The 20,846-nt window shown below is 45.6% G+C and overlaps 5 protein-coding genes across 5 annotated transcripts; 2 read left to right on the top strand and 3 right to left on the bottom strand.

Moving 5' to 3' along the window:
- Nucleotides 1-8,798: 8,798 nt before the first annotated feature.
- On the top strand, nucleotides 8,799-10,729 carry E1B28_002042 (uncharacterized protein; the record flags this gene model as incomplete). The annotated part of the gene is made up of 10 exons (XM_043148025.1): nucleotides 8,799-8,913; nucleotides 8,970-9,129; nucleotides 9,186-9,202; nucleotides 9,269-9,327; nucleotides 9,388-9,552; nucleotides 9,605-9,814; nucleotides 9,875-10,063; nucleotides 10,125-10,377; nucleotides 10,438-10,640; nucleotides 10,703-10,729. The coding sequence occupies 10 exons, from the start codon at nucleotides 8,799-8,801 to the stop codon at nucleotides 10,727-10,729; spliced, it is 1,398 nt and encodes a 465-aa protein (XP_043016739.1).
- A 748-nt stretch (nucleotides 10,730-11,477) lies between these two features.
- Nucleotides 11,478-14,037, bottom strand: E1B28_002041 (uncharacterized protein; the record flags this gene model as incomplete). The annotated part of the gene is made up of 12 exons (XM_043148024.1): nucleotides 13,869-14,037; nucleotides 13,339-13,802; nucleotides 13,172-13,282; nucleotides 12,971-13,109; nucleotides 12,834-12,914; nucleotides 12,521-12,766; nucleotides 12,362-12,465; nucleotides 12,225-12,309; nucleotides 12,086-12,163; nucleotides 11,971-12,030; nucleotides 11,764-11,910; nucleotides 11,478-11,696 (listed from the first exon to the last, which is right to left on the bottom strand). The coding sequence occupies exons 2-12, from the start codon at nucleotides 13,476-13,478 to the stop codon at nucleotides 11,478-11,480; spliced, it is 1,410 nt and encodes a 469-aa protein (XP_043016738.1). The 5' UTR covers nucleotides 13,479-13,802; nucleotides 13,869-14,037.
- Nucleotides 14,038-14,828: 791 nt separating this feature from the next.
- E1B28_002040 (uncharacterized protein) lies at nucleotides 14,829-15,791 on the top strand (the record flags this gene model as incomplete). Its single annotated transcript, XM_043148023.1, has 1 exon — nucleotides 14,829-15,791. The coding sequence occupies one exon, from the start codon at nucleotides 14,829-14,831 to the stop codon at nucleotides 15,789-15,791; it is 963 nt and encodes a 320-aa protein (XP_043016737.1).
- Nucleotides 15,792-15,917: 126 nt separating this feature from the next.
- E1B28_002039 (uncharacterized protein) lies at nucleotides 15,918-16,701 on the bottom strand (the record flags this gene model as incomplete). The annotated part of the gene is made up of 2 exons (XM_043148022.1): nucleotides 15,918-16,466; nucleotides 16,522-16,701. The coding sequence occupies 2 exons, from the start codon at nucleotides 16,699-16,701 to the stop codon at nucleotides 15,918-15,920; spliced, it is 729 nt and encodes a 242-aa protein (XP_043016736.1).
- Nucleotides 16,702-17,471: 770 nt separating this feature from the next.
- E1B28_002038 (uncharacterized protein) lies at nucleotides 17,472-19,177 on the bottom strand (the record flags this gene model as incomplete). Its single annotated transcript, XM_043148021.1, has 7 exons — nucleotides 17,472-18,140; nucleotides 18,188-18,386; nucleotides 18,439-18,672; nucleotides 18,720-18,731; nucleotides 18,789-18,832; nucleotides 18,892-18,920; nucleotides 18,973-19,177. The coding sequence occupies 7 exons, from the start codon at nucleotides 19,175-19,177 to the stop codon at nucleotides 17,472-17,474; spliced, it is 1,392 nt and encodes a 463-aa protein (XP_043016735.1).
- Between the last annotated feature and the right edge of the window lie 1,669 nt (nucleotides 19,178-20,846).

The following is a 20,846-nucleotide window of genomic DNA, read 5'->3' as shown; positions in this document are numbered from 1 at the left end:
CCACCAACCCAATTCTCACTCTGCCCCCCGGCACGTGGTAAATCTCAAAGCGAGCTCTCCATCAGATTCCATGCCCAAAGCGGTGAATTAGACGCTCCTTCACATTTCCAACAAAGGCAGTTCAGTCCCAACGCCTTGGCTAGCGAAGGTTATCTTGTGGCGGTGCCGCCGCCATCTCACCTTCCCCGCCCCAAGTTAGATGAACGACATTCCTGTCTTATGCTGTCCGAAATATCATTAATTTCGTCCGGAACTTCAAGTCCTCAATTTTTAAGCCTCCTTTGACCGTCCGAGCTGTCTCAGTTCATAGTAACAATGAGGCGCATGTCTCACTATCTTGTCTTACATCCCGATTTCATCTCATGTCCACATACATTGTCAGCGTGAAAATAAGTTGAGTAATATTCTTTTCGGGTCGTGCAATTTTCAAATCCAGAAGTCAATGGAAGGGAAGGGGTGCAATCACGATCACAGCTATATAATATACGGTTCGTTTCTCACCATCGATGACTCGTTCGTAGGGCGGGCAGTTGAGCACCGTTATGTCCGCTGACTCGAACAGAGCGCAACGAACGGCGATAAGATATGAATCGATTAGCCCTTTACGGAAGGTCCGCTCTGAGACATTCCTTAATCGGCATATGACAGTTTCCGAGCCATCAAAAATGATCCTATCATGCATAGTTTAGGTTTCCTGGTTCCAGCATTAGGGACGAGCTACCTTTCGAGTCATTCGAAGGGTTGGTTATTCAAAAGAGTACTTCTGACTTCAAGCACTTGAATCATTCTTTTTCAGTGGCGTTCACCCGTACATCTGGACCACTTACGGTAAGCAAAAGTCCATCATCCCATTGTTTCGTCACCTCACGCTCGGCAATTACTTGAACTAGTCATTAGCCAAAGCGCACCTGAACGGACTTCCATATCATTTATCTTTACCAGCTGGGCAATCAAGATGCCTTCCACCTGTTTCTCTCAAAAATCATCCGTTCAACGCGTGATGGTATCATTCACCCTTCCCGAAAAAGAGAACAATGAGTTCCAGGTCGGACGAAGATCCATTGTTCACTGTCAGCAATCTGGATGGGAATCCAAAGCGTCCGAGTGGTCAATCGATGGAAAGTATGGACACTAGCTGGTGTGGTAAATACTTCCCTCAAGGCCGAGGTTTTGCGTCTTCCACTATATTTTTGGGACTCTACATATCATGAATCCTACTGTCACCCAGTGATACCCGTCCGTGCCTCGCCTAACACCAGCACATGTAGTGTACATCTCTGACTCGTGAAGAGAAAAAGGTTTGAGCATTGATACAGGGCTACTGATACTCGACGTGGATATATTGCTTTTGCATGGTACTTTCTTGGTACACGCTTAGCTTCTCCCGATGTCCCTGGTGCGTGCTTTGAGTCGTCTACACCTACACTCCGCATTGACTCAAACGATCTCCCTTCCTGACCAACCCATCATCTTAACCATTACTTGGTCCGCTTTGATAGATTCCCGGCTTGTAGAACGCATCACATAGGTATATTCGAGAGAACAGCGTTATAATCGCGTTTCCTGAGCGCGATCACGTTATTTAAAACAGGCACAAGGAATCAAGCCACCAAAGGAGCCGAAGGATGACTAGCTCTCAGGATGGAGGGATCACGATAATTCGGGGTTTTCGTTCAGGCACGGGTAAATTGATGACTGGTGTTCTTTGACTCGTATCTAGACAATGACCACGGACTGATAAGAAGGCCAGGGAAAAGCACTTTGCGTAACTTTGCAGTTCTCCATGTGAGCCCGCCATGTACCCGTATTCGTATTCGTAGGGTGTGTGATGGAAATCTAAATCCGCTTTCAGAGGTACGAAACAATGATGTGATGAGCGTGAAGAGGATACTACAACTGGTAAAGGCGGTACAATTGACCAGTAGGTCTCACGAATGATGGGGCCCAGGGCTCATCGCCTTTCCGAAGCGTGATTTCGAACCGCCAACGCGTACCAGACGCGTCAAGACGCGTGAACAAGTCGAAACCAGGGTCGTATTCCTCTCGTGCCTTCCGCTCCTGAAATAATTGAGCCCCTGGCAACCGCACTTAGCTTGTTGGAGCCCACACAAGTCTATGGTCTATGTAACACTTGAAAAGCCGAAAGGTAACTTGTAGTAACTGGAGTTACATTTAACTCTGGACTTCGATGAAAATAAAAATATCTATGACTCGACCTCGTTCGGGATCGTTTCATCTAGCCTTTTACTTTTTTGCTTTTTCCATTGTTACATCATTGCCTCTCATTGTCCGTCGTCAGTTTAAATTTACTTCAAGAATGATCTTGAGAGCTTCGGGTTATTGGACCCGTCGAATTCGCAGTGTTCACACCAGCGATTTGCGTACTTTCCCGAATGTACAAACATGCTTACTGGAGTTTGAAGTCATTAGACCGCATCGCCGAAGTTATATTTGGTCGATATTGAACTTATTATTCGTGGCGGGCGCGTACCTTCCCTAATGTGTACATCCGTATATCGCCTCATGCCCAATCCAGTACCCTTCTTTTTCCTCGGGATCGCGGAGAGCAAGCTAAGAGAGTGCGGCCTGTCAGTCCTTTGCAACTGGGATCATCCCAGACCCCGTGAGTCGTTGCGATCCGGGTTCTAGGGAAGAGAGTTACCAAAAGCGCGTTCTTGCATATGATTACTAGCAGTCACCGCCTGTCAGATAGAACGATCATACTCGATTCAATTCCTTTCGGGCTCATGGGCTCGGCGAGCATTGACATTGAGTTCTATTTGCCTGACTCACCATCTCACCTACACCGTGACCGTCACCTTACCACCAAATCGATCGACAGTGTTGTGTGGAAAAGGAAAGTGACATGGTAAGAACTGTGGTTCCGGTCAAATCTCATCCTTTGGGACAAGCTCCAACCGGATAGACGTTTTGTTTACCTCGTTGTTCCCTTAAGCGAAGCATAACTTACGTGAGCACAGGTTTAGTTAGAGTGACTCACAACAACGCGTATGGCAGTACATACTCAGCTGATCGTTGCGTAGGCCGGGATCGACTCACCAGGTTGATTCCACAGTTCCCTGTCTGCTTCTTCTCTATCCTTTACCTTCGTAGTTCCAGCGGCTAAATTCCGAAAGGAGGCGCCCATTTACAGAGAACAGACGCCGTTGAAGCTGAAGCGCACGGTAGTTGGGTTAAACGCCGGTAGGGAAGGCGATCGGTGATCGGACGGGAGCACTCGGAATAGTATGTTATTCCCACGGTTGAATCATCCTGCCTCATGTCATGTCACTTGCACTACCGGCTGTTACTTTCGTTCTGCGGCAAAGTTTAGGTTCAGGACACAGAAGCTCGCAGTTCTACCACAGGATAAGCTTCGTTCGAGTCAAATGCCATAGCAGACTCCACAATTTCCCGTTTTTCGATCGAAAAGAATCCGAAGAGGGAACCTTCTCTTGAATTTCTGTGTACATCTGGTTCTGGTTTTTAGTCCATCTCGTGCCTCGAGTTGTTATTGTTGCTTCTATCCTCTGTAATTATGACTCAATCGAGACCGCTACAGGGTTCACGGATCTCGCTGCTTATCTGAATGGATTGGATCGAGCTAAACGGTCTAGTACTTTCCTGACAATAGTACTTACGAACCCAGCCGATACGTTTTCCTTCTCTCTACTCGAAAGGCACTTAGTGTCCCCGTCTCAATCATTATCACGTTGTAATCAGTTAATGTCCTGCTGGATGAAATCAAGAATCCGATTAATGCGTTAAACTTTTCTTCTCTTCCCACACCTCAAGCTTATTTTCACGAGATCCAAACAAAAGAACATGGGTCCAAGCTTGCTCAGATTATCCCCCTCAAGCCTGCTTACGCCAACTGCAAGCCTCGAGGTTCCGACGTCATTGCTCCTATTCCTGAAATTAATGGGTGAGCCTACGCTCGACGACTACTTGCGGCTCTTGGCAGGTCAGGTTATAATACATTTCGTTTGTTCCATTTCATATCGAGGGAATGGCTTCGATTTCAGTTGAACCAACAGAGTAAGGGGCTTTATTACATTAGACTCCTTATCTCAAGGACCTATGGACAGAGTCCACAAACACGAGGTTCCGTGAATCCTTTCAACCTTCCAAATGCATCAAGAAAAACAGAGGAGGTAAGGGAAAACTACCTCCTCGGAGCTACCGACCCGACAGACCGAGCGGTAGTACGTGTACATTGTACGTTGTAAAAACTCAGAGAAAGCCGCTCTCCGTCCGATGGCCTTACTTCTCTTCCCGAACAGAAATTTCCCCGGATCCGGAGCAAAAAAAACGAGTCAGAACAAGTTTCCATTCGTACAAAAAACACGAGTTTCAAAAAAGCTGTTGAACGTCCCCGGCCTCGTGGTGGATGGAAAGGTACGATAATCGAAATCCCCGTGTGGGGAGTTTGGGTATAGGGCCCACACTTGTCACCCGGGGATTCAATCTTCCTATCGGGATGGGTATAGGGCTTAGGGTGTAAACATCCGGAACATCCGTTGAGCAGAACGTAAAGTGCCTTATTCGTCATTCTTGTTTCTCGGTTGGAACGTTTTGCTCACCACTCGTCCCGACGTGAACGTTCCTTTGATGACGGACTCGGAAGGATGAGTATTGAATATTGATTTCTTGATTCAATAGATATTCATTATATTTTTCTTTCCCGACGTCTCGACGTCAGGTTCACCTGGTCAGCCGACCTCAGTAACCCCCAAACTCGGCAAGGGCGTACGGCGTCGGGAGGCGTATGTGTAAAGTAATAGTATGGATGAGATCCGGCTTCCTCAGGTATTCAGGCTACTCGAAGGGGGGATTATGTGGGGTGTCGAACCGCTGACTCTTTACCTCAGACCTGTAGACCTCTGTAGACCCGGTTTTCTCCACTGGCAGGTGCAATTGTTATCGCCCCCGACACGTGGATATCTTATCCCCGGAGAAAAGCATCATTTCCCACGATACTGATAGCTTTTGAATTGACATCGATGCCTCAAGGCCTCGGTAGGAGCATCGTTTTGCGCATTAGCTGTATGATCCGTGCAGGATAGTAACAGGAGGTTACAAGCGATAGATCAATATGATAACTAGTCTCCGGAAACAGGCCCGGGGAAAACTAGTACACGATGTCGTTGTCCAAATGTCCAAGGATCCAGGCAGTGCTTAAGCGGGGGCAAAGGGTATGGGAAGTTACAGAGCCTAATACTGTATAGATCAGTGGGGGTGGATCCGACCACGTCAATCCGGGAAATGAAAGAACCTTGTGTTGTGCACGTCATCTGCTTCTGGAGTCTGAACTAGTTATCAGATCATGTGGCTTGTTGGACCGAGAGGAGTATTATCGATTCTCGTGAGCCTTGACACATTATCTGAGGTGGCAACAAGGGATAATCATTCACGGGTGTTTTCTAGCGGAAATTAAAAATCATCCCATAGTAATTTGAACTTTCTGAGCTAATGGCTACAGTGGGCGTGTACTTCGGCCGATTTTCGGCCAGTTCGGCTTTCAAAACTTCAAAATATCCAGCTTCAACGAGGCAGACTGTCAGCTTGGTTTTGTTAGGAACTTGAACGCTTCTCCATAGGATACCGACGGACCGACGTGCCTAATCTATGTACTCGGCGTTCCGAAACCCCACACATATGCAAGCAATCAGTCAACATAATGACGCCTCGCTATGTATAATACCTCCATTGTAGTTAGTATGATTGGAGGTCTCGTTTCGTGGCTGCCATCTATCTTTCACAACTCTCCCGTTGTCTCGTCATTTCCCCGTCGGAGCCCCGACACGAGTCTGGGGTCGATGATATTTGTATAATATGTGCGCAAATGGATATACATCAAGTATCATATCAGCCGAAGCTTCCCCGTACAAATCCACATCTCTGGGTCCATCCAAATACGACAGTCATGGTCCGACCGAACGGGTGGCATCATTCCATCATTTGCCAGTACGTACCAGATACGGGAAGACGGGAACGAGAGAACGGTAACACCAAATAAGTATCAGTTGGAGCGCTATTCCCGAGCTCGAGGTTCGAGTTTCCGAGAAAATACAAATATTCCAATCGCCGGGAACGTGTTCAGGCCTCGAGGACTAAACCGCTTGGAAGTTTTAGCCGTAGGCCTATGCGAACTTAGTTGCAAGTCACGGCGGCGGGAAGCATATGATTTTCTATTTCAGTTAACGCCACCAACAAAGAACCCTTGTTTTCCAGTCTAAGGTGGCTTCTAGAATCATACAACTTCGGAATCTTCTTTAATGGAAACGAGAGATTTGTGCTTGAGGCATACGTGGGCGTTACCGGCTCTGTCGGTCCAACAATCTGAAATGATGGGGGTATTAGAGTCTTAAGTCGAAGCCGGTAGAAGGGCATTCGGTGAGGAAGTGTTGAAAGGGTGAATGTTACGGGAAATAATGTCAACTTACCGCCCATAGAATTCCTGGAATCATGATCGGTTTGTGTGGACTTGTGGAATGAGCGATTTTTTCGAACATTTACTTCCACGCGCACTCACATCACATTTGAAATAGTAGCCTCAATGGCTAGCTGGAAAATGAGAAGTGAGACAACGCCATCTGCTTACAAGTAGAATGATAGACAGGTCTTACGCGGGTGACAGAAAGGTACAGTTGAGTGTAAACAACTCAAGTTTGAGTGGCACTGCAAGACTAGTTGAAAGGAACAAAATTTGACGGAGGCAAGATATGTAATGATCACACGAGTCAAGCCTCAGGGAGCAGCGCTCAGTCCAACTCTTGAGCTTGAGGTTCAATCTCACGTATAGGCTGCCCGCCAGCAAATCAGCTGCTTAAATTGAAATAAATTGGCACCCGGAATGAGTGTACCAAAAGATCGAATTCAGGTTTTCGCAGAATTTACGATTGACCATAGGTTTCGCTGGGGCGCAATGCCTGGCGGGGGATACCGTGTGATGCCGGCCGGCAATTCAAAGGTCAGACCTTTCTCTACCACAAAAATGTTGATGCTACTACGATATTTCACATCACACCTAACTGGCGAACAATAGAGAATTCCAGTTTCGCAGTCTCACAATCTGGCCCTGGTGTCGGGGCACTGCTGAAATTGAGGCCAACTGTCTCAAGAATAGGCAATAGGAATCGTGGCAAAACCTTAATACCTTAGGAGTCTTCTCAAGTTTTCCACAACTCTCAGATGAACCTACATCAACAGGTTACAGCCTTGCAATGTAACGTCGATCTGTCGGTCCACATAACTAAATTGATCTTGTTCACCACAAAAAGAATAGGTGATCATTAACATGACATATTGTATGGAACGCACAAAGGACGATTCAACCTCCTCGAACAAGATCTTTCAAAGCGACTAGACTACCCGAATCAGGAAATTTCACGTCCGAGGGGCTTTTTGCACGCTTGAAGATCGTGGAAATTGAGCCCACACCGGTTCACATAAAAATAAAATAAAAATAAAAAACAAAACTTTTCTGATGGATGCTGGCTGAGACTAGCTTGTCAATAAACGTGGTGTGCTGAGCGAACGTGGCTTCGTTCAACGTCGTTACACGTGGGATGTCGATCTGAATTGCACGATAGAGAAGAGAACAAAGGAAGGTTAACCCTGGGTTCGCTGACGCTGGAGGGATGAAATTTTGAAAATCGGACAAGAGGGCTAAACCCGAATAGGGAAATATCCACAACGGAAGCTCCTAGCAGGATATTGCGGGCCCGCGAGCGTCCATCATCAAGCTTTCAATTTCAGTTGCCGGCGGGTGTTTGTTTTCATGATACACCCTCGAACTCGCCTACCTTTTGGAAAGAGTAATCGGATGTTCGGGATCATTGAACGTTTGTAAAACCAATCAGTGAATCTACGACCCAAAAAACCTGTGCCATAATTTGGGGACAACGACAAAAGAAGACAGAACAAGAGATGCGTGAAGTAAGCCCGTCATTTGAGCAAGGCAGTGAGGTGACTTAGCCGCTCTTTTATACCTTCTACGAATGACATGCCCCCATGAGTCTTCAGCAGAGACAGAAACAGAACCAGATACCACATACATAGTACGAGGGGCCCGCGAGTCACTGATTGTTTTAATATTTCTCGAATTACTACTTCATTTTTTGTTTGTGCTTGAAGACTAAAAGCGATTAGTCCGGGCACGGATGAAATTTTAGTGCCAACGCCAGATCTTGGACAAGGTCGAAAAATGAAAGACTGAGACAACATCCACACAGAGTAAATTTGAGGAATGCTCGTAGACGATGCCAATGTGAGGCAAGGCTCACGTTCGTTCGCTCCCGGGCCGCTCTACAGACCAGCGGCTCTGTTCTGATAGGTCGTTGAACTGGAACAAAAACAAAAAACAACTGGAAATTCGTGGTGAGCCATCGCTATCGCGACGGATCACTAACCGTGAGAACAAGATCAGCGGAAGCCCCTAAGTGCCGGACCGTCCTTACCACCACAATAACGACCTCCACTTTCCAGATCTCCCCAGATCCTTTGACTAGATCTCGGGTTTTTATTTTTCAATAACTGTGGCAGAATGTTTCATCTCTCCTTTTACTTCGAAAATTCAGATACAGAGTGGAGATCGCGAGAGGACAATCTCTTCGATTGTACAGATAACGCAAGGATCTCAGACTACGGACTTTCATGCATGGCTCAGATGTAATTATGTAGACTTCTCCAACGTCCTTTATTTCGAACAAGCTCCGCTCACAACCCACTATAAAACCTCTGCCAAATGTAACTCCTCAATTATTATCCCCCAGTTTTCCGAGGCCCACACAACCATGTCTGCCGCTCGTACACAACTTCCTACACCTTCCACCAAGGCCTTTGAGGGCTCAAACTCTTCGTTGTTTGAGTTAGCACTCACATCTTCGCGTTCCTGGTTAACTGCATTTGGTGCGTTTCTTGAACTACAATTTTCCACCGCCCCACCACTCACTCCAGTTCGATAGCCCGGAGCTCAATTCTTGCTGTCCTTAACGACGCAATAGCTATAGGCCACCTCACAATAACCGACTCCGAAGGGGTTCACCACTATGGAAAGTACAAGTCAGGTTGCAACGATGTCTACCTCAAAGTCAACAACGACAATTTCTGGTTTCGCGTGATATTGTGAGTCGAGCTGGACTTACGCGCCGAGCCAAGGCTGACATTGCCCCATTTTCTAGATCTGGCGATCTTGGATGTATGATTTAACCATCTATCGCTCTCAGAACTCACGATCCTAATTGTTTTTTTCCCCCTTCCTCAGTCAGCGAGGCGTACATGCTCAACGATATCGAGATTAGCAACCTAAAAGGAGCGATGGATGTAGGTTTTACGTCTCATTACCCGGCAATTCATTTCTAATTTATACACGTTTCTTCGCAGTTGTGGCTCGATAATCAAGCCGCCATGGAGGACACACTCTCGTCTACCGTCGCCCGCATTTCATCGGCAGTAACAGGATTTTCAAACCGTTTTGTGGGCCAAACGAAAGCACAAGCTCGTTTGAATGCGATTGCGAGTTACGATCAGTCCAACGAGCTGTTCAAGGTGGGTTTAGCCAGCGGTTGATTATCCTTTACTAAAGACAATATCGTGCTAGGCTTTCTTGAGTAGAGAGATGATGTACTCGTGTGCCCTTTGGGATGACGCTGAGGGAGGCGTCCTAGGTGACCTTACAATCGGCCCAACTCCTGGAGACCTCGAGGCAGCTCAGAAACGGAAACTTCACCATGTGCTCCGAAAAGCTCGCGTTAAACCTGGCCACCGCGTATTAGAGTTCGGAAGTGGCTGGGGCGGTCTTGCTATTGAGGTCAGCTGAGGAGTAACTCCTTTCACAGCTTTTGTTTTACTTATCTCGTTCTCCATTAAGGCTGCCGGTACCTTTGGCTGCGAGGTGGATACTTTGACCCTTTCAATTAAACAAAAGGAACTCGCGGAGGAGCGTATCAAGGCCGCTGGCCTTGAGGGACGGATACGGGTTCATCTGATGGACTATCGGGACATCCCGAAAGAGTGGGAAAATACCTTCGATGCTTTCGTTAGCGTTGAGATGATAGAGGTATGTTTTTTTTGCTCGCCTTTACAACTTCCGGTAATTTACCGAGTTCCTATTCCTCCAGCATGTTGGCAGTAAACACTATAACACATACTTCAAACTGGTCGACTTTACTCTCAAACCACGGAACGCCACTGCTATTGTGACTGGATCAACCTTCCCGGAAGGACGTTACACTGGTTGCCAGTCTGAGGACTTCATTCGCCGTTATATGTGGCCCAATTCCTGCCTGCCAAGTGCGACTGTTCTTATTACCGCAGCTGAGACTGGTGCAAAGGGCAGGTTCACTCTAGAAGGCGTCGAAAACCATGCGGCGCGTGAGTATCCCTTTCCTTCCACGTTTCGAACAACCCACTGATATGTTAATGTTGATCCAGACTATCCACGTACCTTACGTGAGTGGGGTAGGAGGCTCGAAAGAAATATGACTCCCGAGATTATTTCGAAGGAGTATCCCGAATTGAACGACCCTGCGAACTACGACACATTCATGAAGAAATGGCAATACCTCTTTGCCTACGCTGGAGCTGGTTTCGCCAAGGGATACATCACCTGCCACATGCTCACTTTCAGTCGGAAGGTTCGTTTCTTTCTACTTATCCTCTTTTTCCTCAACGCGTCGTGCTGAATTGCTGCTTCCAGAATGACTCCCCTGCCATGTGCGATTGATTGGTTCGTTCCAACAAAATGTCACTGTATATTAAGTATGCATTCGCTCAACACGCACCACGCTATGTACCATCATCTTCCATTCTTTAGGAAACAAATTTTGCTACCACTGTAATGTTAATATTATCATTGTCTTCGATTTCTTTTTGTATCGTGATACTTCCGTACTTCCGGGATCACGCCGTTTTGCTTATTCGCTTCTCTGTATTTACTGTTATTTACCTTTTTCTTACTTTTTACCATCACTACACTTCGTTGTGTCTCGTCTATCTCAGAGAATAGAAAGAGATTGTATGCAGTTTTTGGTCGGAGTAAGGCAAGAGTCATTACACTATTGTCCCAAAACCTGAAAACTTCAACTCATAGCTGGCCTGACGTGCACACGGCGAAACATTACGGCGTCACTGCAGCAAGAAATCGAACTCCCTTCACCGCATTCCCTAGTTTCATCGTCACGCTGCATCTGATATAGGTACAATAAACCTTTCTCGGAAACGGGGGATGTGATTTATCGCGGAAGCCAGCGTCCACAGAGACAACCAGCCAAACCCATGCCTGAAAATCTCGCCTGGAGTCTGTAGAAGCCCGGGACAGTTGGACGACGGACCTCGAAATAAAGTGGGAGGTGGGTTTGGTGCGATCTGACGGTGCTAGTGGCCACTGGTAGGAGTCTTGGGATTTATGCGGTGGAGGGTATACGTCTAACAGCCTATAGCTAAATACAGTGAAATTCAAGTTCAAAAACGGATCACAACGACTCCAACCTCTTCAGAATCTCCTCGATTTCAGGCCTCGCAGAGGGCGTACGGTTCCAACACTCCACTAATAACTCCCACATCTTATCATCCAACCCTCTTTCGACAACCCGGGTCTCCTTGGGTTTGGGAGGTGGCCGTCCGCTTCTAACATGTTCAACGACCTCATATCCGCGCTTGATTTTGGAGTATGGGTGCTGGTGAGTGAGGAGCTAATGGAATAGAAAGACCATCGTTCGTTGTTGAAATAGAGTCGATTCGGAAAGAAAATCCGCGTACCTCAAGTACAGTCATCCCAAAAGAATAGATATCGGAAGCAGGAGACATCAGCCCTTCCCCGAGACACATCTCAGGCGCAAACCACCTGTAAAGAGCAGCTACGCCATCACTCTGCGTGAAAGGCGTGTTAGTCATATCTTGCACCATCTATCTCGGGGAATGATCAGTTGGGGGTATTCAACTAGCGGCGCAACGGAGGATGCGAACCTTGGATAATCCGAAATCGCCGATAAGGGGATTGCCCTTCGAGTCGATAAAGATGTTTTCCTGACCCATTCTGCTATCAATAGAGGAGGAAAATACGAAGGAGGTAAGGACATACGGCTCTGATATCGCCATGGACAACCGGAGGAGTCATCGACACATGCAAAACCTTCAGTCCTTTCGCGATGTTTATGATCTACGTGCATCGCTAATTCGGAGAAGGAACTTAAATTAGAGAGACGACTAATACTGCTTACCATTTGCTTGTAGTTGACCGTTGCGTCGTTCTTCTGGACATACGACAACGCGTTTCCATTCTCTTGCCACGGACTGATAATGAACCTTCGCAAAATTGGTTAGTAGCAATGACAAAGTATTAAACAAAGCAACATACGGGCGTAAATCCTCTCCCTGACCAAAGCCATAGAATGGGAGAATGTACTCTCCATTGTCAATCTTATATATAGAGTTCCAGATTTCTGCTTCTCTCCGAAAGCGCTACAAAAACAAGAAAAGTCAATACAAATTGATTGAAAAACGAGCGGGACCTCACACGTTTGGTATCTTCATCAACACTGACCAAACGCAAGACCTTGATAGCTACCGTCTCCTTCTGTAGGTATCGCCCGCGATAAATCTCTATCGATGCTGTACCAGACACCGCTTGTTCTTCGATATCCGTGATTTCGCGACCCAAAACGAGTTGTGGATTCGGTAGCAGAGTTTTCTCCTTGACTTGTAGTTCATGAAGGTTTTGCGATAATTCGACGAGTTGTTTTTTCGAGGATTTTTGTAGTCTCTGATTATAGATGAGGCCTGAGGTTCAGCATGTGGATATGGTTCAAGAACGAAACGAAACATTGCACCTCCTGCAGAATCGTCATCATCTGGTCCTGTTTATCAGCAAACTCGGCTTGCCATCGACTCGTGTCTGCGGTGGATGCCAACTGAGATTGGCCGATCAGTTTTCTCAAGTATTTGAGAGAATATTTGGTATGCTCACTTGAAATTGACGAAAACAGTCTTCTATTTCCACCCGACTTTTCTTCAAGTCGTCTTTAATACGCTCCAGCTTAAACAAGGAGCATAACCACGAGAGATGAGCCCACTTTTCCACTCGATTTTTGATATTCGTTATGCACCTGAAGGATATCCCAACTTGGTGAGCAATGACCAAGGGGTCGATATTAGCTTCCTTTCGTACTTGGTAACATCATCAAATGCGGCTTGTAACGTATTCGGAGGAGGTGGCTGGTATTTCACGACTGCGAGTAGCAGGTTATGACATCGATTACAGAGTTCACGAGTTTCGTTCCTGCATAAAAGTGATTCGTTCAAATGCGATTGAATGGGCGGGGGGCGGAAACACACCGATATACAGAAACTTCTTCGCACAAAGTGATTAATGAACATAATGCATCAACGCCCATGCTCAGCCCCGGAACTGGTGCGAAGGCTGCAACGACTGAAGCTGCATCCTTGCCAAGGGACAACCAGCGATTCGACGGCATTGCATTGAGTTGCTGAGAATCTTGTTGAGAATCGTTCAAGGTGGGGAATTTGCGAAAGGGAGCAGCGGACAAAGTCGCAAACGTTCTTATAAGGTTTGATCGATGTTATCCCGACTGCATTGCCAACGGCTTGGAGGATTCTTGTGGGAAGATCGTTGACGCCGCTCAGCCACCGTGAGTGAACTAAAATAAATGGTGAAGTGTTTCAAGGCGCACAATCGGCCCTGATACTGTCAAGCAACTGTGACACTCCTCACAAAGCACACCATTAATGGTAGATTTCTTTCAGTCGGAAATGGGATCTCTGGACAGTATCGGACACTACTGGCAGACCAATTGTGCAAATTCAGACAATATAAATGAGGATTTCAGGCAGATAACGGGACGTACGTGTCGCGTTTTTTTCCGTTTCTCCGTCATTTTTTCGTAGCCTGTCGTTCAAGAGAAATCTGTTCAAGCTGCAAGTAATAAAAACTATGAGTATTTCTGTCCAAGCCTCGTCTGGATCGCGTTTAAGCCCAAACCTTGTTTTGAGCAACAAGGTCAAAACAAGGTTGTTGCTCAGCGTGTGGTCTGTGCGCGGGAATTGCTCAACCCTATGCCCTAAGCAACGCAACGTTAACGTTTCCTCCTACGTCGCCCTTCCTCATTACCGCCATTTAATACCTCATCAACCTATTCTCCATCCTAAAAGACACCGATACCGATATTGAGGATTTCGAAGTCTGTCAAATGGCTGGCAAATACTATGAGGAGAAAGTAGTAAAGCGGTGCGTACATATTAAAGTGAATTTTCAAGATCTAAAATATCGTTATACCCGACAGCCATATGATTGAGCGAAAAGGGACAACACCTACGAGAAGATCCCATCGTACGCCATCCTATTGTTCTCCACTTGGTTGCTACTGTTCAATCCCATTCAGATGGCGGTGGGTAGGGTGTTCGCGAGCACTGAGGATGAGGATCGCTCCGAGGACGATACTCTACACTTGGCGCGCTTTTGTTCGAAAATACGATTGTGGGAGGTTGAATGTGAGGCGGGGTAAACATGTGAGCGCGTCTGACAGGTGACTTGCGTCGTTTGTTCCCCTTTGTTTTTGGTTTCTCACACACGACAATAGGACTGTGCTCTCTTTGGTGTACAAAAGGCCTTCAGACATCCCTATATAGAAAAGGTCGAACTTTAAGAAGAAAGGAAGTATCCTCCTTTACTTTCAACTCGAAGTTGGAGTCAAACCATCACGCCCTCGACGCGCCACCATTAAGGACTTGCATCGCTTCAGGTGGGATCGATATCGCTATGCCTTGTACTATCTTCTCACCTCCCGAATTTTAGTAGTTCAAAGCTTATGGCCACCCACTACCACGAACCTCAGCCACTCCAACGCAAATCCTTCGACTCGGATGTGTACGTTCGATCTCAGCCTAGGTCATATCAGGCTGACCTTGACGTTGAAAGGCTGAACGTCGGTCCTCGAAACTCCAGTCGGCTGAAGACGAGCAGGTCAGGCGCTACGTTGAAGACTATGAACTTCAGCGATATGCGTACCAGCGCTACGGCAGACGCCAGCAACGACATAAGCGACGGAAAGAAGGGTTCGTTGGGATTGAAAAGGAAAATGTCGACCTTCTTTAGCCGGCGGAGGGACCTAACACAGGTGGTAGAGGGGGATGGTGTACCGGGATGCGTGTCGATGCCTAGCCATCCAAAGAAGAAGGTGGGAGAGGGAGATGATGTACCGGGATGCATGCCGATGGCCAGCCTTTCGAAGAAGAAGTCCTTGGCATTCTCAACAAAAGCTCCAGCAAAGGAACCCAGAACTACGGACGAACATCAGTCGCATTTCCGCAGGCTTCGAACGCAGTCGGCCTCGTCCAAGGCTACACTTACAGTCTTGATCAATTCAACAACGGCCACGACGTCTATCGATAGCAGCATTACTGACGAATCTGATCCCGTCGCTACCCCTCAGACTACCCGTGCGATGTCACCTCCCTCACTTCCCTCTCCCGGATTCTCGAAAGATAACTCCGAGCTCTGGTACACTAGCTTGATGCAGCACTTTGACCAACACAAACGCGAAGTTCGCCGTTCTCGGTCGTTTTCTGGTTTCAGAAACACCGTATCTTCGTGGGATCTGGAGGATATGATTCCGGATGGGAGGTTCCCGTGGCAGCCTGGGTTTGGATTGGGGGAAGGTGAGGAGGATTATGGTGTTACGGAGAGTAATACTTTTGTGTCGTTTGAAGAGGATGCGGAGAGTGTGTATAGGGCATGCGAGGAGATGGGTGGGACTGGTATCGCTTTTTGAATTCTCATCCCTCCGTTTTCAGACACTCTTTCGATCGCTTGCGTCTACCTTCCCTTCTTCGATTCGATTCGTTCCTCTTAGCGTCTATCTAGCGATACCTCTTAGCCCCACGGGAACTCTTTGACGCTAATACAATCCTGGTATCATCTTATACCTCACAACCTTTCTCCACGCTTCCCATTCTTTTCCAAACATCTTCTGCATCAACTGATCCTCATCCTGTACTCGTAGCACCTGACAAATATTCGTCACGAAAATTGTTATGAAGATCCACAACCCTAAAGCCATTTTCCATACGTGCTTTTGGAGTATACCACTCTCTCGAAGCCACGATCCGGGTGATAGGTGGTAGAGCGTTATTCCGGCTAGCATTAATGATGCTCCTAGGTAGGAAGGGTGGCGTACGAGGGAGTATGGACCGGTAGTTACGAGTTTTGGACTCTGTCGTGTGACGTTGAAGGTGAATGCGTTACCTAGGGTTTTGAAGCTTAAAACTCGGAGATAGCCTCCCAGGACACCGATGAGCAATGCGAGTGTTGGGGTGTAGCCAGGATGTGGTGCTTCGGAGGGCATTGTTGGGAGTGGGAGATGTTTGTTGAGAAAGAGCCAAGTCGAGTGGAAATGGGTGGCTATGATGAATGAGTATTCGAAGAAGGAGGTAGATATGTAAAGTATCTGCGAACATGTTTAGAACACTCAAGAAATGAAAGGGCGGGTAGGGTAGACTGACCTGGAGGACTGGATAAACATATACAATAACTCGAACGAAAACCCATTCTCGCTTTTCTGCTAATGTTGGTCCAAAAGGTGGTAAAGTTGGGGTACGAACGGGGGCAGAGCTCGCGCGGACGAAGAAATGTACGGAGAGAATGAGGAGGGTTAATCTTGACGCCGCTCCTAAGAAGCCCATATTTACTGAGGCGAGGGCTAACAGGATGAGTCTGAGCGGTGGATATTTTTATAGACCACATCTAGTTCCGGTATAATTCGGTACGTTATGGTGATAAGACGGTCCCATTGCAGACTAAAAGAGAAGTTGACTTTATATTGACGTCGCGCCACTGTTACGTTGACAGGTTCCGATTATCCCTCATAGGCTTGCGTGAGCCTTTGATCACTACAAGGTTACTTGGCCTCCCCGTTCCTTCCAAAATCCCACCAGCTCAAAATTGATACCTGAATGCAACCGATATTTGTGCCAACCTCTTATATCTTCAAACAGTTACTACAGGCTCCGCCTTACTACTTTCGTCGGGAAAGTCACCAATAGCTTCCATAGGGTCCTCTGAAGCGGCGTCAAGCTTCATACTCGGCGACTCGTTTTCATTCCTCTGTAACTGATTCCCAGCCATTTCGTGTGGGGAGGTATTGATGATTGACGATTGCAAAAACCTATGAACACAAGAAGTCATCGATTCATCCACCAGTTTCCATGACTCAGCCCTAATATTGTCCTGAGAAAGCATTTAGCTGCTTTATAAACTTCCCATATTAACTACTGCAAACATCAAGTCCCACTTGAGTATTGAAAAAAAACAATGTCATTTTTTCTGATCCCTCAGAAGCGAAGTCAAGCAAAAGTTGTTGTGATCTGATAGGGAATGGGAAATAAATAGGCTGTATTACATGAAACCCTTGCAGCTAAAAGATAAACTATCCATACTGAGTCCTGACACTCCACTATGTACTGCTCCCAAGCTGACTTTGATAAGTAGGTGGTAATGACTCACTTTCAAAACACTCGTTCAAGATCCTAATCATATGTGCTGTTGTCATTGCTTGGAATCTGGAATCAAAGTTGTCCCCATCACAGCTGATAGCTTCTTCTACTTCCAGTTGGTCCACTATGCTCTGGCACTGTATTGGGTTCCCTGGATCTGGCAGTTCATCTGCAGCTGGCTGAATGTTTGTTGAGTGAGAAACAATAGCCTTTGCAGGTTTTGGTGCAACATCCATCTCCCATGGTTCAGGTAGCATGAAGGGAGTGATTCCATATGTGGAAGGGGGATGTGATGTAATGAATACAGATGGAGTAGAAGATGCAAGGATTGAAAAGGGACCTTGGCGGCTATGCTTTCTTTTAAGAAGCAAAAGGAGAATGAGACCTGTGATGATAGCAATGAAAGTCACTCCTCCAACAATACTCCCTACTATTGTGCCAGTTGTGGTTGTGGTTGATCCTGATGTATTAACGTTGGTGGGGGAAGGGACAAGGCCAATTGCCTGCACAAGCACCATAGCAGCATAAGTTTGGTTAATGGGGTCAAAGCTCTGTTTTGGTGGCCCAATCCATGAACCTCCATAAATATTTGTTCCAGGAGCTGCAGTATTTTCGAGTATGGCATTATACTAGCAATAAAGATAAGATAAACATTGGTTGCAGAAAAAATATTTACCTGAATGTCTATAAAGGTTTTGACAAAGTCACTCAATTCAGCAGTGAGATTTCTTCTGTATGCAGTCACAATCCCGCGCACTAAGAATGGATTGCCAGTTGGGAAATCTGGTATATAGTTTGGGCCTATATCCAGAATACCATCTGGCCTTTGATCCTGCCGCAACAAGGTTTCAGTCTGAAGTACTGCTTGAAGGTTTCTATCTGGAAAATGAATATAGAAACACCAATGACCAAAGTGATGAACTCAACAGTGCTAAACTACTGTTTGTTGATGTAAGGATGGACAATCCCTCAATAAGATCCCCAGTAGTTGGATACCACATTCTATCATTAGAGAATGTATAGCAATTTGTTGTCATGTTGTCATCCAAACCACAAGGAGTTCTCTGTTCATTGAGGAATCCTGGCACAAATTCCAGTGTTAGAGTTGCAGCTCTGACATAAGTGTCATTCAGTGTTGATTCAGCAAGTAGTGCTGAAAGTCTGCCACAAGTATGTAAGATGAATAATCAAGGGATAAGACCACTCACATTAGAAAAGCCCTATTTAATAGTGATGTGTAAGGAATATGTCAGGAGAACAATGAGGGAGCAGCCTACCCAGCAATTGCAGCATCAACCTCTCCATCTAAATGATTAAATGTCTTTGGCTTGAAGTTAGTAAATGCTTCAAGTTGAAGGCGAGAGACTATATAAAACATACTTGAAATACACCCCCACGCAGTGCTGACACTGGCAAAGTAAAATTTGGTCGTGAAGAAACTGGTATGAAAATGAGACTCACAGAAAGATTTGGTTTCAATTCCAGCATCAAAACAGGACCTTTGAAGAGGTAGGGACTTGGTTGCAATTCTGCCTGATTCAATTACCTCATCTGAGATGAAATATGTCCATGTCAAATTCCAGCATTCCTGTGCCAATTTCAGAAAGCTGTCATCTTGATAGGCAGTATATGCCTTGCTTGCAGCATATCCATATAAACTACACATGATTTAGCCTGCTTGACATCTCAAAGTAAGACTATATAACTCACAGAGGTGTTTTTACCTGATTTTCAAAGTTCCAATCTATCAGCCTATCCAATAACAATCTAAGGGATATAGTCCTTACAAATTCAGATCTAGTAATACCTGAGTGCTTAGTATAGCATTATCAGCAAATTTAGATGCAGATGCAGAACGTACTTGTATGGAAATGATTGAACATCAATGTTTGACAATAGAGTATGTATAACTTTTTTATAAGCTGTGTTCTGGGTCATGGTATCAAATTCCGACATTTGAGAGTAGAGAGTAAACATTGTCCAGTCAACTAAATATAGCTCCTCAATCCTGTCCACATATTTAATTGAGTCAAGAATACTTACATGTATCATGACCAGTAAACCCTGAGGTGAAATTATTCTCAACAATCACATCCAAGGCAGCATGAGCAGTTGAAACTCGGTCCTGATATGAATGTTCATTGCTCTGTCCTCAGTGTTCAGTTTCAACATGATTTGTTGGTATTGAGCTAATTCATACCTTTCCTAATGACATTGGAGGTACAGATATCAACTATACAGGGAAACACCCTTTGAGTTGTAGGGAAAGGAAATCAGGAAAGCAAGCAAAGATAAGTATGATGTAGCTCAATAGAAAGTAAGGTATTTATGCTCAGTCAATCCAGGGCCATCCAGGGCCCTTCCAACAAACTATCCTGACATGGTTGTGATGATCTTGTATATGTTGGACATCCTCCCAACAAAAAAGAATAAATGACTTGATATAACCTAGTAATAATAGTGTACCTTGGGAACAGTCAATATATTTATCTACAAAATCTAGTTTGGAGGATTTTACCACCTGCATGTTCCCTGCACTTGTGCCAAGTTCAAAAAGCCATCATCCTGATAGACAGTGGATCTCTTGATTACTGTTATACCCAAATAAACTCCATGTATTTTATTCTATTAACATATTGAGGATTGAGATGAGAATACAAACTCACAGAGGTGTTTTTACCTAATATTTGAATTTCAATGTTATGGTCTATCAAATTCAAAGGATAGCCCTTACTGGATAAGATCTGTGATTTATAAGTACTCATTGCACATTTAGATGTAGAGGGTGAACAGACCCACTTACATGTATTAATTAAATTAAATTTGATGTCATTGGTTGGAATTTGAGTGTGTATGACTTCTCTATAGGTTGTGTTGTGGGCCATGATATTAAATTCCATCATTTGAGAGAGGAGAGTGGAGGTTGTCCACTTACAGGCATCTGAATATGGTTTTTGAATCTTGTCAGTGTACTCTGTTGAGAGAATACTTACAGTCATCTGGAGTATATGTTCTGATTATGTCATTCTTGATAAGTACATCCAAGGCAGCACAAGCAGTTGAAACTCAGTCTATATATGTTGGGATGATGCTAGTAATACTTTGTGCAAAAAACAGGTACACAGCCTTTGATGTGACATTGTTCCTGATTTCTCCTGCATTCTATCAAAGTGTGTGTGGCTACTATTCAATACATTGCAATATACATTTACACCCTTGAGAATTGGGGAGTGACTTGATATGTCACAACTTATGTATTGAAATGCAGACAATCCATCTGCAAACTGCAAATATCTCTCATTAGAACTGTTGAGCCATAAGTACAAGAACAGCTC

This window comes from Marasmius oreades, chromosome 1 (assembly GCF_018924745.1).
Source record: "Marasmius oreades isolate 03SP1 chromosome 1, whole genome shotgun sequence".
In the NCBI taxonomy this organism is placed as follows: domain Eukaryota; kingdom Fungi; phylum Basidiomycota; class Agaricomycetes; order Agaricales; family Marasmiaceae; genus Marasmius; species Marasmius oreades.
Note: the sequence above shows the minus strand (reverse complement) of the source record. Positions and strands in the feature narration are given on the sequence as shown.